This window comes from Anas platyrhynchos, chromosome 2 (assembly GCF_047663525.1).
Source record: "Anas platyrhynchos isolate ZD024472 breed Pekin duck chromosome 2, IASCAAS_PekinDuck_T2T, whole genome shotgun sequence".
Classification (NCBI taxonomy): domain Eukaryota; kingdom Metazoa; phylum Chordata; class Aves; order Anseriformes; family Anatidae; genus Anas; species Anas platyrhynchos.
The window spans coordinates 136288164-136304635 of NC_092588.1; the positions used below are offsets into that span (position 1 = coordinate 136288164).

General features: G+C 38.2%; 2 protein-coding genes across 7 annotated transcripts in view; one reads left to right on the forward strand and one right to left on the reverse strand.

Annotated features, from left to right (window-relative positions):
- The first annotated feature begins 5922 nt into the window (after window positions 1–5922).
- FAM237B (family with sequence similarity 237 member B) lies at window positions 5923–9967 on the forward strand. Of its 2 annotated transcripts, XM_072033662.1 has the most exons (4): window positions 5923–6061; window positions 6228–6476; window positions 8257–8653; window positions 9370–9967. In XM_072033662.1, exons 3-4 carry the CDS (start codon window positions 8272–8274, stop codon window positions 9393–9395), a joined length of 408 nt encoding a protein of 135 aa, XP_071889763.1. In that variant the 5' UTR covers window positions 5923–6061; window positions 6228–6476; window positions 8257–8271; the 3' UTR covers window positions 9396–9967. The 2 variants fall into 2 exon arrangements, with proteins under 2 accessions (XP_071889763.1, XP_071889764.1); XM_072033663.1 differs by lacking the exon at window positions 5923–6061 and having other exon boundaries at window positions 6156–6476.
- Window positions 9968–11754: 1787 nt separating this feature from the next.
- LOC101797298 (metalloreductase STEAP2) overlaps window positions 11755–16472 on the reverse strand; it is a 52277-nt gene continuing 47559 nt past the window's right edge. For all 5 annotated transcript variants that reach the window (XM_072033657.1, XM_072033656.1, XM_072033654.1 and 2 more), the window contains 2 exons: window positions 15665–15769; window positions 11755–13578 (listed from right to left, as the gene is read on the reverse strand). In XM_072033657.1, the coding sequence (XP_071889758.1) occupies window positions 13402–13578; window positions 15665–15769 (282 nt within the window). In that variant the 3' untranslated portion in view covers window positions 11755–13401. The remainder of the gene's footprint in view (window positions 13579–15664; window positions 15770–16472) is intronic.

Sequence of the window (16472 nt, forward strand, 5' to 3'; positions counted from 1 at the left end):
GTTGCTTCCTGGCCTAGGGCAAGATTTGGAAAGGATTTACAAAATCTATGCAAAATAGTAGCTATATCTCTTTATCCTCCTGTGTATTATTGTTTGGACTCTAAGTCTATTCCAGTTTTGCTTTATTTTGTACAAAATAAGAGTTATCTATATTTAAAAAAGACTACCTATGTATAGTTCCATATAGTCCTTAATTAACTTGGGTAAAGGAATCTCCAAATTGCTAAAATTTTAGAAATACATTAGAAAACAGTTTGGTTTTGAATGAAATTAGCAAAGAATGAATAAAAAATCTGAACTCCTAATCATGTACTTTTCAGCTGGCCCACACCTCTCTATGGCAAAAACAAAAAAAGTACAAAACTGTTTTGCAACTGGGTCATGCAGAAAAGAGTGCAGAAGAAGCGTGGTGGGTTGGACCTGATGGCTTTTGATGATCTAAGTGAATGAAGACAACATCAGAAATTCTGAAACAGTTACTACTTAAAATCTAGTAGCAAGTTTTTTCAACAGATATATTAAGAATGTTACAAGATCTCCAGAAAATAGCAAATGTGGGCCTGGCCTCCTACTGGAGGTATTTATTTGAGAGATCCTAGTTGGGAGGCTTGTTGCCTTAGATTGCCTCTATAAATTGGTGAGAGAGGCATCTGCGGAGACAAGTCACATCATGATTGTCTCCCTCTAGATCCCCATCTCTCTGTGTGTTAAATCTTTGAATTCAGGTGAGCTGAACCTGGGCTGTCACTGCTTATCTTTGAAAAGAAGACAAATGATCTGCCCAACCACAGACCTGTAAATCTGGTCTCAATCACATGCAAAACTTTAGGGAAGTTCAGATTTGCCAGAGAGATTCGCTTTCAGAAAAAAAAAAAAAAAAAAAAAACAAGCAACAACAACACCAAAAAACTTCCATAAAGCATTTGATATAGTATCACCTGGGGATAACAAGTATACAGAGGTTTGGAGAGATATAGTGAAGAGAGATAGCCACAAGTAAGGTGGCTATCTAAGGCTAAAAGGAAGATGTCAGTCTTTAAGGGTTGGTTTTAGGATATTTGTTAGTTTTTCTAGGAGTCCTGATAAGATTAGTAAGAACATACTGTTGAAATCTGGTGATGATATATGCTTAGGAATCATCAAAAGTCCAGAAAATACCTCAGGAGATGTATTTTCATTTAAAGTAGGGAGATATCAGTGTCATTGTTTAAGACTTGGGTGAACTGTCATTTGGGGTATTGTGAAGGTTTCTAATTGCTCTATAGCTGAGCCAAGGTTGAATTGAAGCAGAGAGATTAGGTGGGTCACCAGAGAGACTGAGAGCATTTCATATGAACAGATTTGGCTCAGCCTGTTTACTTCAATAAAACAAACCCAGAGAGGAGGTAGGAGTGCTCTCAATAAATACATCAGGAAAGTAAACATGAAGGATGAAAACCATTTAATTTGCAGGGCAATGTTGATACAAGAACAAACAGATATGAACTATTCATCGATAAATTTAGTCAGGAAATTAGAATAATGTTTCTAGTCATTATGGCAATCAAATTCTGAAACAGCTTTTTCATGGAATTAGTGGGAACAAAAATATACCTGTTTTTGATACGGCACTTGGTAAATCTATGAGGTGGTTGTACAACAGGGCTCTCTGTAGTGTCAGGAAATATGATTCAGGAGAACCTTTCTGTTCCATGTTACCATGCAAAGGCATCATAAAAAGAGCAGAACATTTTGTCCACATCTAAGGTTCTGAATATGGAAATGAGCTCAGTTTGTAGCTCGCTGACTTATTAGAGCCCTATATTCAATGTGCTGAGCTTCCCTAACACCCAGCAGGAGATCAAACCCAACAATAGGTTAATCTATAGACAAGTCCAGGGATACTAGCAGGGCTCCTAATTAATGTTAATTCAACTGCATGTAATCAATTAACAGCTCAACCTCAGAAAAGAGAAATAAGGAAAAAGTGGTCTCCTATGTGTGTTGTGAATTGAAGGTATTAAATCCACTGACATTGACTCTAGATTTATTACAACACTGAGCAAACCCATACCAACAAGCTCCTAGCAGCAGGAAGTTAGGTAACATTTCCTTTGAAATGTGCCACTGTGCATTTTCTGGAACCTTTTGTACCACTAAGTACATGAGCACACATACAAGATGCTAGCAATTACTGAAACTATGCTGCAATCATTAAAAAACCTAAAGTTTTAGGATGTTTAGGTGGTTTATTTTCTCAGTACTTCACTTCAAAAAATGTGTTTGTTCACCTGAAGAGACACCCTGTTTTGCCAAGGCAGCGCTGACTCTGTCATCTTTTTCCTTTGATTTGCGTTGGCTGTTTAATCACACGGTGGCCGTGCTGTACTTGAACTGAAGTATCAGGGCCGTGAGCACTGTCACTCCTGATCAGGGAACATCACTTTGTTATTCCTTTCCTTCAGACACTGCTAATCAGCAATGCGGAGGGTGACTCAATTCTTTATCTTCAGTGAGGCCTGTTTACGTAAGAGTGTGCAGGTGTGTAGTCACAGAGGCTAGCCTTTTAAAACTCTCCAAACTGATTTATACACAGTCAATACATATTCTGAGTTCCATGCTAAACAAGGCTTTGTCTTCTGTTCTTTCTGTTCTTGCTGTGTACTTCAAATACTTGTATGTCATACCTTAAAAATCACAAAGGTACATCAAATCACAGTTGTACCACTCTGTTCCTTTCCCTTCATGATAAAAATCACTAGATAGTGAATTGTCTCATCAACATTAACAAGAAGAAACCATCAATTCTCTTTCCACAAGCATTTTAAAGCTTCTAGAATCAGTTTTTGAAATGTGGACTTTATGTGCATTTTTTTTCTCAGTCTAGAGAAGAACTAACACCAATGGAAATATTTGTAAAAATAACTGAAAACACTGTAGCAGCATAGCCTTATTTTCAAGTAGAGTTGAAGTAGGTAAAAAAAAATGCAGGTCAATTTTCTTTCTTTGCCTTTATGAACATGCATACAATGCTTCCTTACAATGCTGCAAAGCTGACATAGGGATGGCACGAAATAGCTATACCAGCATATCCAAAGTCCAGATGCTAAAAAAAAAATAAAATAAAAAAATCTTGTAGTGCTTTTACAGTTGTATTTAATTATTTTTTTTAAAGGAAGAGTTTTGACCACTGTCAAGAATAGACTCTTCATTACAATAACGTGCCACTAGATGGAGATACCTCAACTGCAATAGTAAGAGTGAGATGAAGTACAAGTGTTCAAAACTTGTGCTACAGAAAACTGTCGATGCTGGAAGAATTTTGAAGGAAACGTTTTGCTTTGCATAAGTTTGGTTATCAATTAAAAAGCTCAAAATTATGGAAAGAGTTACCCCTGCCTTCTCACAAAACTTACTGTGCGAAACGCTTTCCACTTGGTGTTCACTGCATCTTCCTGAACCCCTGCAGAATGCAGAATACAACACTGTTTTTCTCAAAAATCTCACTTATATTTAGTCACCAACTGGAAAAATCTGCTTTTGTAAGCACGTGGACAGAGTCTTCCATTTTAAAGACTTTCCCTGAAATCCAAGCCTTTATGTAGCTTTTAAGCATGTCAGATATATGAAGAAAGTCACAAATTGACTTTGACCTTACCTATTCTGAAATAGGAACTGTAGTAACAATGCTTACCTAGTAAATGGGATCAATGTTTTTCACCATCGTGCTTCTTTAGTTGCATCCTACAAACTTCATGGAATATCCTTCCAAATTTATCAGTTGCCAATAATTTTGATCTCTGTCAGTTTAAATCCAACAGTTCATCCTTGTGCCTGGTTGTGCTCTCCCTTACTTGGTAATCATTCAGTGTTTGACTCTCAACTAACCCAAAGGGGTTATCACTTTCATGAAATATGAAAGTCAGCATTCAGAACCATTTTCAGTTGTAGAGGTGAATTTTTAGGTATTAAGAACTTCTGCATAAATAGATTCTTAAGAGAATATTATTGATGGGACTTGAAAAAGTGAAGTCCACTTCTTATTTGAAACAATTTTCCTAAGAAAAATATGTTCCTTCACATTTTAATTACTCCAGTTGTCTTCTGTAGACATACTAAGACCAAAAATTGGTGAATTCACTAACTAGATTAGGAAAAGTAAGAGAAGAGTGATAAAAATAACTGTATGATGAAGAGAAGGGATTGTAGACTGTCATCAATAGCAGTTCGAGCAGAAGGGAATCACGGTGTTTATGCCACTGCTTGCACACCTACGTCTTTGAAGTGGGAATTAAATGACATGAAGGAATTGTTGCAGTGGCTGAGAAGCTATGCACCTACCTGCTTCTTTACAGGCCTTTTAAATGTGACTGCCTTAAAGTCTTTACTCTCTCTTTCAGATTTTGGTTCGTTCACTGCAAGAAGGATCATACTGGTAGATTTGATATTGCATAAAGCAAATGCAAAGAGGAAAAACTTTTCTTAATTTGAAAACTGAATATCAGAAGCTATTTTGAGTTTCCTTAAAGTTAGGTTCCTTGCACAACCAGCATGGTACTTTAGTCTCCTTGGTTATTAATGCTGCTTTAGAGTTTGGAGGATCAATTACATCTAAGAGAGCTTTAACTACTTCTGATGGTGCAAGGAGATCTGGTGTAAGCTAACTGCACTGCAGTCTTACAGATGTTTTCTTCTATACTGCTGTGTAGGTATCATCCTGGAAAAAGATATTGAAACACAGTTTACATTGCTAAGCTAGAAAGGCTTCCCAAAGAGAGAGAGTTATTCTGAACATTGCCATTTGCTGGTCCCCAGCACAAGAAGGATGTGGAGCTGTTAGAGTGGGTCCAGAGGAGGGCCACAAAGTTGATCAGAGGGCTGGAGCACCTCTCCTGAGGAGAGGTGGGGCTGTTCAGTCTGAAGAAGAGAAGGCTCAGGAGTGAGCTCATTGCAGTTTTTCAATTCTTATGGAGGGCTTATAAAAATGAATGGTAGCGCTGACATTTTTCACAGCTGATTTTGTTGCTTTTCCCCAGCCATAGGAATTTATGACAGGAAGAGAGGCAGCTACATGCTGAGTTATAATCTGACACCTAACCACTGCTGGCTGGAAAAAACATGGAACTGCAGTGTGTTTGTGACAATGCTTGGAGTGTAATGATGTTGGCTGCTGATGGTTTTGCTCTGACAAATTCCAATAAACTCAGGTGCCTTTGAAGGTGAAAGGCTGGTGACTTTCCTTGAAAGAGAATACGTCCTTGGAGAGATTAGAAAGCATGCATGTGGTGTATGAGGTGTTCTCCGACAAATATATACCTTTATACCTATACCTTTTAGAATAGGACCCAAATCATTTTGCTTGGTGATCTGAGAGGGGATGTGCTGAAAAGTTTGTCAGAAAAATCTGTGTATAGAAATCTAAGTATCAATTATGTAAGACAAGGTAGCTGTACTAATTCTCCTCCTTGTGGATTTCAATTTTGGGCAACCTGTCCTGAATCAGGTCTGTCTCTGTGTTAGATACCAAGAACCGGGGCCAGGAAACCAGCTACCTGAATGTGGCATTGCCCGAGCTATCCAAGAAGGAGTACCAGGACCAAGGGAGAAACAGAACTGCTAATTTATGGAAAAGCATTTGCCCTTGGGAGCAGACTTTGCACTAAGATCATCTTCCTTCAGAGGCTTTCAAGGGCCTTTATAGATTGTAATGCTTTGGGCTCCCTGATACCCCTGTCAATTAATTTTTATTTTTTTTAAATTATTTTTATATTTTTTTTACCTCATTTTGCTAGCAGGATATGGAAATTATTTTATATTGTGTACTGGGTCTGGCTGGGATAACTCACAACATATAAACATGTGGAAAATCCACAGCAGCTGGATCAAGAATCTGTTTCTCTCTCTTTTTTTTTTTTTTCTTTTCAGTCTTATGCCTCAACATCTGCTCCGACATCCTGGCTGGCACACGTGGGACACAAACTGCAGTGCATGGTGCTGGTGCTGGCTGTGGTGGCCCAGATGGGCTGCTGCCAAGTACAATAAAACAGCTTCAAAAAGCCCTCTGGGGATGCTGGCAGCCAAGGTAAGGGTCTCTGGTGGGTGAACAGGATTGCAGACGGGATTGATAAAATGAGGAGAGTGTTTGTATTATTGGTCTGGGGAAAGATGTGCTGTCTGTTGTGTCTGTGTCCCCAGCAGTCCCGTGCCCTGGCCACACTCCCTCACACGCACGCATGCCCTCTCTCCAGGTGAGACCTCCGAGCTGGGGGCTTGGCTGGCACTCGGTGACTGCTGCAGAAAGAGGTGGGGCTGTCACAGCCCGAGCTGCTGCTGCCTTCCTGCTGACCTGAGTTCACGCTGCTGCTGCTGCTGCTCTGCCAGCATCGCTGTCGTCCCCGCCGTCAGCGCTTGCAGCCCATTCGGGAAGTGCTTTTTCTCCAAGTGGCTGATCACCGCTGTTTCAGGGCTAGCGTTCCTCATCTCATCACAAAAGCACTGTAAGTATGACTTCCACTACAGCTCTTTAGTTATTGCCTTTGTGAAACTCTTCTGTTTTGCACTGAATGGTAGGAGTAATTCATGGGAAGTCTGTGAGGCTTGCTGTGGTCTCTGCTCCTGCTTGAGGTGTTCAGATGTACCCTTATCATTTTAGTTGTTAGCTAGAATAAAGCATCAAGTCAGCTCAATATTTTGGTGGCACTCTGGCTGCTATTGTCTTACTTTGTAGCTAAATTACTAGTGTGCTTCCTCTGACTGCTGATACCTCATGAAGTGGAAGTGAGAAGAGAGCCATTTCCACCTCTACTTGCTTACAGCAGCCAGCTGTCTAACAACCCATGGAAGAACAAACTTGAGAAACTTTATTGCATGTTCATAAGCTCTCAGGATAACTGTACTGCCTGCTGATGTGTAACTAGCATGTGGAGTTTTAGAAAGGAGTTAGGCTGGTCAGTATCTGTCCACCCCATTCCCTCAAGTTCTGGAGGTGAACTAGCTGTCATGGCCAAGAGACTACATGACTTTAGGGACCTCAGGTGGCTGCAGTGGCCTAACCATGTGCTCAAACTAAAAATCACCCCAGCACCCTGAGGCTGTGGCAAAAATGGGTATGACTGAACTCCATGGTGCCATCTGAACTCTATATTCTCTATATTCTCTATATTCTTCTTGACAGTTCACATACACATGTACATGTATGTTGTGTTATCTGTGGATTATCCACTCTAATTGCATCATTAGGAGTTGCAGAGAGGATGCCAGGGTGTTATAACTTTGGAAAAACTAACTTTTCTTACTGCCAGTGCCCAAATGAATACTGAGTGGAGGAGTGCTGTTGGAATTCTGACCAATAAAAAATAAAATTTGTACAGCTGACTAAAACATTGCCTTGTACCTGCACAAAAACATCACATAACTTTGTAGTTTGTGTCTTACATCCTGAGTTGTCAAGAGGATTGCAAATTGTGAGAATGAGCATGGTATTAACACAGGATTGATTTGGGCCACCTAAATAAGGAGTACTATCTCAATCTTGGCTGTCACTTTTTTCTTCATATTTTTTCCTGCATGTTCACCTTTTTCTAGCTTTTTTTTTTTTTGCCTTTTTTTTTTTTTCTTTTTTCCCTTTTTGTTTCCTATCCCACAACACTTTTATTTTGATAGGAAGGACTGAGAAAAAAATATCAGATGTTTTAGTGATGTTCTGTTTAAACCTGCTCCTAGCTTATGGAATTACATCACAGGAAAACAGCAGTATTCCCAGAGGGAGTGCATGTATAATAATGACTACATATTCTGGAGCATTTGAAGTTCTCATTATGCCTCCTGTGTTATTACTCTTTACATCTCTGATTCTCTGGATAGTTTCAGCATTTTGCATATATGCTACAAATAATTGTGCCAGAACTTTGCTTAATTTTCTAACACAAGCCAGAAGGGAATTTGCCTGTTTCCAGTCTTGCAACAGTTACTGAGTGAGTTCAGCATATTGTCTGTGCTCACCCCATCCAGTATAATGATCTGGTTTACTCTCCCTTCATAATCGCCTTTCTGATTTGGGCTGTTCCATGAAAGACTGTCTATTTATAACTCTAAAATTAGAAATAACAGTCTGGTGTCTCTTCCATGGTTTGAAAAGAAATGTTGTCCTGTAAGAATTAAGTATGATGCAGAACCACAAAGCATAAATATGGTGTATCCTTGGTGTATCCTTCTAAATTATGTGAGAATGAATTACATGACGGCAGAATTGCTGTGATTTTATACTTTTTCTTTCAGGTATCTTCTTGGAGTATGGAATTTTTATGGAAAAGAAGGTGGTATCTTCAGCTCAGCTGTGTATTGATATTGAAATTGGTTTGTGCCAATCTGGACTTTCAGAAGGAAACTCCATCAAGCCTGGGTCAGATTGACCATCAGTGCTGGGAGGTGTCATCCCATGGGCTGGTGGAAATGAAGAAACTCAAGGTAGCAGACACAGTCATTGCTCTCTGGGACTTCATGATGTTCCTGAAGGAATCCCCCAAGCCCAAGCACAATGAACTTTTCAATGATTTAGCCCAGAACTTCTGGGATATGTACGTAGACTGTGTGCTCTCAAGATCTCATGGAATGGGCAGAAGACAGCTAATATCTCCCAAATATTCTTCTACATACTCACATAGAACTTTAGAAGGTAACCACAGGATAGGATGTTAGTCTTTTATGTACTAATATTAAACCGAATCATTGTTCTGTCTCTGATTATTTAGGCAGTTCAACAACGTCTTCTCCATTTTTGTCTCCGCTTTTCAAATGTATTTGAGTCTTTCAACAGTAGCTACTATCACAATAAAAAGTTAAAAGTTAAAATGAATTAAAAGTAGTTAGGGTGCTAAATTTCTGTGTTTAACAAAGTTCAAATAATGGCAAGTAGGCACATGGAAATGTGTGTAAATGGATGCTGCATGCTCTGTTTATCACTGTGTGTGTATAAATGGCATTACAATACTGGAAGTTTCCTAGTATTTGGACTTCGGTCTCAACTTTGGGGAATTGTCCCTCTGTGAGAAGGGAAATGCAAACCTCTGACCACTTGATCCCTGTTCTTCCCATTGAAACTGTTGACGTGTAATGTGAGTTCATGGGCACTATGAATCACCAAAGTGATAGATTCTGGTCATCCTGGTCCCAGATGAGTCCAAACTGAGATCATATAGGTGATTGGCCTAATGTCTTATTAACCAGCCCTAGATCTATTGGTTTTCTTCCTCCTCTTCAATAGATTTTTTTTTTTCCTGATTACCCAGTCAAATGTTTTAGGTTTGTAGACTGAACATGGACATCATTTAATCCTAGCATTCCTAGATGTATTGCATGGAAAATAACAGCCTTTCTTTTATAATCTTACAGGGTCTGCTTTCACCAACCCATTTTAGCCCAAAAGGGGAGAAAATGAAGATACCTCAGCAAGGCAACATCAAAATGAAGGAGCACAAAAGCACAGCGTATATTGTAGATGCTTAGACAAATCTGTTAGTGTGGTTCAACTTTTTTTCTGTATAAAGTGTTTAATCATTGTTAAACTCATATCAGTTCCCACAAGATCCCCTTTGCTTCCTTTCTTCCAGCCTACAAAGTTGCATTTTTCCCACCACATGAGAATACTTTTGTTTTGAGTCAACACCTTTGTTCTCTCAGGTAAGCTCATAAGTCTGAAGCAGTGTGGTATTTTTGTAGAGGCATATCTTTTCCAATATCTCCCTTTTTTAATAGTTAATTTTGATGGAAACGCACTATATTTTTATACATTAAGCAATGGAGAAAGTGTCAATATGCATGTTTTATGAACTGTCTTGCATATACGGTCCTCTTTTACTAATTGCAAAAAAAGTGTGACATCAAGCTAAAGGGAAGGTTTATGCTTATGGTATGTCCTGTGCAGTCTAAACTTTGTATTTTATCACTGCTTAGTCTAGTCTATGGATTAATTAAAATATTTTTCTATGCAGCAAGGTCTGTAGAATAGTTATTTTCTCGCTTATTAACATGTTCTTTGCAAATGCTATTACATTACATTAAGAAGAGCACTTGGCACAAGACTGCTCTTAATTTACATGTTCATACAGGTAAGGGGATAGAAGCCATCCCTGTCATGGCAGGGAACATCACAGCTGAGAAGAGACCCGAGAATGAAATGGTTTGAAAGAGTGAGAGACTGGCTTGAGTACAGCTCACAATGTAAGACACCATCCATCATGGCAAAGATGTAACCGCCTAGTTAATCCACTTTTCCTGAGCACAGAGTGGCCTGAGAACAAATGGGAGGACTCAGAGATGCTGACTGTTCCCTACTCTTTGAACAATGCAGCTTGTTCATTTTCTGTTGTGTTCTAGCCTTTTAGGAGTTCCCAACTAGGTTTCAGTATTACAGGGAACAGGACTTGCATGGTAACAGCACAGAAACATTCTAAGTAACAAGAAATGCATCACACATTATGCTTGATTCCTATATAGTGTGTAAAACATCCAAAAATTCTCATAGGTTTGTAAATGTTCATCTAGGTAAATACAATATTGAACTGAATCTTGTAAAATTTCTCTCACCCTTCCAGAAGGAGTACAAAGTAGTGAGAAATTTCTCTTAATATCAGTGTAAGTCCTGATGCCAACAATATCTAAAGTACACACCTGTCCACTTACAGTCTGCTTCTTGTCCTGGTGTGCTGGGTGATGGCTTCCTGCTGGCACGTGTGCTCTTTGCACTTCACACAAGAGGGGAACAAAAGAAGGATTTTACCAAGGGTAGTAGAGTGTCAGCAAGGATGGGTTCCACTCTTCCCAATGTAAGATCATCTCCTGTTTCATACTGTCTTTTACATATGTGGAAACCTTCATCACATCTTCTCACCTGACTCAAATCTTTGTTTTTCACTTTTTTTTCTTATAGATCTATTTTTAGATCTACTGTCCTCTGGGTACTTTCCCACTGCCTCACATCTCTTTAGGATATCCCTATGACTGTGTCAGCTATGCAGGGCTGTTAAAGCACTGAACACAGTCATCCTGTGGGTGAACAGAAATACAGCAAGATAAGAAGCAAAGAAATAATTTGCAGGTAGATATACTTGCATTGTCTACAGCCACCAAAAATCATCTGCTTCTCCTGGGCTCTATACAAGAGAAACTAAGAAAGGGATGATCTTTTCCTTCATCAGCAGTCAGCACTCCCTTTCTTTCCATCTCTCAGCTGCAGTAGGAACAGCAAGCCCAACTTTTTTAGGTTCTTCCCCAACAGCCAGACCATAGCACATGACTGGCTGCTAAAATCAAACATTATCTATGCTGCTGCAAAGCCTTGTGTTAGCTTTCAGTTCTGAGATATAAGTGTAAGCATTTAGGGAAATTCTGTCCTCTTCCTTCTCCAGTTTCTCCAATTAACAAGTGTTTGAAGCTATTTGCCTGCAACATCAGAGAGCCTGTAATGAAAGCACAATGCACTTGTGGGAGAAATGCTGCACACTTTGTGCCTAATTTAAAGTTTTTGCATAAGCATAAATGTAAACGGATTTCCAGTTAAAAGCTCTTTCACATCCATACCTTGGCTATATTGTACTGCTGTAGCTTTTACTCAGAAAAGGGAAGGACTTAATGAATCCTGTATGGTGAAGGGTTTGTTTTGTTTTGGAAAAAATGGGCCAGTCCCTAGCTGCCAGTAGAGTAGTAAAGAGTCATCCACGCATTCACATATATGTAAGGAAATAATAATAATAAAAAATAAATGCCACAGAAACTGTGTTGTCCCACTCAAGTATTTATTGTTTGCTTTTATTTTTTAACAGAAAACAGAGCATACTTTTTGTGGCTCCAGTGTGTAAAATATTTTCATATCCTCTAAAATAATAATAAAGCAGCATAACTGGTTGTGGCAGAGAAATATAAATAACTAAGCTAAACTTCACTTGACACATGGACCTATAGCTAGATAATTTCTATATGTCTTAACTTATCTTTCTTGCAGCCAGAGAAAACAAAGTGGCTTGTTTAACACAACAAAACTTTTTTTTTTTGGAAAAAAAAGTCACAATGAAACTAATTACATTTAAAAATTATCAATTAGCAAGGGGCCAACATAAAAATTAAATTAAATTAACATAATTCAATTTAATTTTTCTAGTGGTAAGTAGTAGATGACTGTTACTTCACAATGTAATGTTTAACAGATCTGCCCATGAGAAAACTCTTCAAATCTTTGGAAACTAAGCATGTAGAGATATTTTCAAAGTTTGAGTACCATTTCATATTGCTACTTTGCCATATGTCATTATTTTTATAGAATTTAAGTAGGCAATTTTAAAACAAAAATCCTCTTACTTCAGTTTTAAAGCTACCACCTCTATGTCTTGTTACAGGAACAAATTTTTAAGAAATCCTTATACACATACACAGCCAATACATCTTTCAGGAGATAAAAAAAAAAAAAAAAAAAAAAGGGAGTTGGAAGCTAAGTTTTACATAGTTAGCTCAAATTTATTTCTACTTTATAAGTGTGCATTTAACAAAGTGAAAGATCGTGCTTTTCTCAAAAGACTGCTCACAGACAAAAATAACAGACTACTTGCCAACGTGTGTATGTTACAAAAGCTCTTGCAGTGTCACAGGAGTTTATGACATAATGCTGTGAAACTCAATCTAAAATGAAGTAACAGCCTCAGAAAATCTTGTTCTAATATAATATATCAAACTCTGGCTTTGCCCAAGTTGGGAAAGGAAACAATAGTTTAAGAATTGGGTCATCTACAAAAAAGTCTGCTGTATGAGGAGTGCTGGTGTTCTACAGATGCTAGGGTGAACAGACAGAGTTCCTACTGGAGGTAACCCATGGAAAAATAAGAACTGTACATGTATGATCAGCTGTGAGAAGTCTGTGAAGAGCTTGTCTGCCAAACAGATTCAGAGAAACTGTTGGCACAGACTTGTGTCTTTTTGAGCCATAAGCTGAAGTCCTGATGCTAAAGGTGGCAGTTCAAGGAGCAAAATGGACTTGAACAAACACCATGAGGGTACCTTGTCCGGGACAATGAAGAGCTGAGTGTATTTATGTGAAAGTTCATCACCCTGCTCAAATTGATACTTAAACTACAATGTGTGGAGTGTGTCAACAGAAGATGGAAATCCAAACACTAGACCTACTGATAGTGCATCATGGTAACCTGACACTAGCACACAAAACTGCTAGATTCAGTATGCCTTTGTACTATATGGAGTTTTTTTTTTTCTAGTAAATCACCCACATGTTTATATTAGTTACAAAAAATACAAAATATAATTTCATTATCGAGATGTTCTGTGCAATTCATGAAAACATTACAGATATATTTTATCTTGTATCTACAATATACATGCAGTTAACTAAAATATTAAAAGCACTGCTCAGAACATTATTTATTCTACAGGTCCCAAATCTTTCTTGATGGAGTCCAATGTTTTAACTCTTTTGATCTTTTTTAAGGCTCCTTCACAAACAGATGGCTTTCCAAGAGCAAGGTCTGTACCAGACAGTGGTCCTCCAATTAATTGAGAAGGTGTACTTTCTACAGTTACTAAGCGACCAGATCCGATCTGAAAAACAAAATAGATGCATTGTTTGACATCCATGTTAGTATTTAAAAAGAGATAAGACTTAAACCACGAACTGGTCTTTTGAAAATATTATTCAGTTGGTGGAGATGCATGCTAAGGTTTCCTAGGTCCACTCAAACTATCCTTTATACTAAATTCACAAATTGTTCCCATCAATACAAAGGAAAAGACAAAGTGTTTTTTTGTACCTTTCTGTACTCTGTTTTTCTGCTTTCATGTCTGACTTCTGAATAGAGGAAAAGAAAATTGAGCCTTTATTACAATAGAAGTTTGTTGTGCAGTGTTATTTGGATTTATACATAATATCAGCCACAGTTTTTGTCCTCAGATTTTTGCTATACGCTAATACTTAAAAAAAAAAAAAAAAAAAAAAAAAAAAAGGCAAAGAAAGAAAGAAAAAGAAAAAAAAAGAGAACAGAATCTGTTTCTCTCTGAATGCAATTGCCTGTAACTACTGCTACATGAAAACTCCAAGACTGAAAGAGATATATTTTCCAGTTTTGTTACTACTCTTTATACTGAATGGGTTCAGGTCTTTGAATAAAAATTCTTGAGTGACAGCTCTATCTTCTAACCATGACCTACTGAAACAAACAATGCCACTCTCTGAGTGCATGGGGCTCACGTTTGATTACTTAACCTTGACCGGTTTTCAACAACCATCTTAGCTTCATTTTCATCTCCCACTATTTAAGATGTTTGTCAGAGAGAAGGAAAGAAGATTGTTCCATAAAAAAAAAAAAAAAAAGAAAAAAAAAGCTAGCAATATCTGGCATTTGCAATACTTCTAAGCAATGCAGTCAAGGAATTTTATCTTATGTTGCTGGTGCATTCATTTTCCTAAAACTCTCCTCAGTCAAAATGGACTAACCTCTTCCTTGTTTTTATCTACAGTTGTTGAAATATTGAATTATACTATAGAATTTTTAGATATTTTCTGGTAAATCCTCTTCTGCCAAAGAAGTGAATAATCCTGTCCTGAGGCTCAAGTCTTTAAAATAAAATCTAACAGTTTATTACTCTCTGCTAAAAATTTTGAGTATTCATGTTTATATCTAGAATTTTCAGATATTTTCAGCAAAATATTGCTGGTTAACAGTCGTTTAGTTATATGTATGTAACTAGAATTTTTTTCCAGACCACTTCATCTTGCATTCACACATGTGCCCCTCTGTGTCTTTTGAAAGTGTAGGGAAGGATGAAATCCTAGTTCTGTACTCAAAGACCATCCCCTTGCTTACTGGTAAGCTTATCCTGGCTTCATCACATCAAGCACGAACTGCCTCTTTGCTTTTACAGGATGCAGCCATCTTACCCGTCCTTACTTATCCATGCAATAAAGCCCAGGATAATAGTCTCTTTCCTTTGTTTGAAAACAGCAGCTCATGTTTTTTCTTCCTTGCTTCTCCTTACAAGTGTGACTCCCTGTAAGCAATCAAGAAGCAACCTCTCTCCCTTAGCTGTGCTACTTACACAGCCAGCTTACTCAGCTAGCTCAAACGCAGTTCCTGACTAGAACGGAGATTCTGCCATGTCTTACCCCAGCTTGTCAGAACTCGACATCCAGATATGCGGATATACCTTTGTAAGATCTTAACAATGGCTTGTGTCATCTCACATTTCAGTTAACTGATAGGAATGCAAAAAAAAATCTTTTCTGAAGATATAACAGGCAGGTGAATTATCTGCAGAGTCTGAGAGACCTTTACTGACATACTAGGGATTGCACGAATTTACCTAACAAAAAAGGAAGGAGATTTTGACCTCGAAGTTTTCATAGAAGGCTGTCCCATAAGAAGTCCACATCAAGTAACATAGGGACCATCTTGCTCACAGTTTTTCTGAGACATTTTCAGATCTGAATCTCATTCTGACCTGTCTGAAGATGTGTCAGAGGGGGAGGTGGTAGTTTGCAGGACATGCTTGGAGCTTGTCAACATAAATGTTACTGAAGAAAAAATAAGCAGCAGCACAAATACAAACAGAATAGACCCCAAGCCACTTGCACATTAATGAAAATAAAACAGTGTTATTAACTATTGTTAAGTTACTGTTATTAACTTACTGTTGTGCTGAGGCCTTTAATATCAGTAGAATGAACTGCTCCATTCTGAGTCTTCAGTTTAGATCTGGAAGCCTCTATTGACTTTTCCTGTAGCCTTTTTGCTTTCTAAAGGTTGTTAGAAAAAAGGTAAAACTGTTTTAATTGGAATGAATAGTATCATTTGCAACTGTTAGAAAATATACAAATGAGAAAATAAATGAAGTAACAATTCTATTGTCCCTTAATTAGAAGTACTCTCTGGTTTGTGACTCTATTGTTGTACTGGGGACCTGAAAGCAGAATGAAGGGATGTGGTTTCACAAGTGCCAGAAAGGAGTCATCACATCCTAAAACTTGTTGGCTATATTCTTTCTAATGCAGCCCAATATGCTGTTAGCCTTCATTACCACAAGAGCACACTGTTGCCTCGTGTTCAGTTTGTCATCTCCCAGGATCCCCATAGTCAGTATGTATTTACACAGCTAGCCAGTCCCCAGGCTGAACCCCAGGATCCATGAAAGCCTTAGTATGTTCCAGATGAAAGATGTCACATTTTCTTTTCCTGAATGCCCTGAGGTTTTGATCAGCCCACCCCTAGGACTTGTCAAAGTCTTTCTGAATGGAGACCCTACCTCCCAGCATATGGATTCTTTCCTCCAGCTCGGTGTCATGTATGGACATGATGAGGATACACACTTATCCAATATCCGAGTCATTATTGAAAAATTCATAGCTTCACTGCCCTATATATACATATTTACCTAATCACAAATGCATAAGCCACGTTGAACCCCAGTTTGTGACCATAATCAGAAAAGCAAAAGTATCA

Bases quoted from the DNA above. Each gene is read 5' to 3' on its own strand.
- FAM237B (XM_072033662.1), top strand. From the start codon at position 8,272: ATGGAATTTTTATGGAAAAGAAGGTGGTATCTTCAGCTCAGCTGTGTA. The intron at 8,654-9,369 runs GTAACCACAGGA...ATAATCTTACAG, and splicing joins CTCACATAGAACTTTAGAAG to GGTCTGCTTTCACCAACCCA.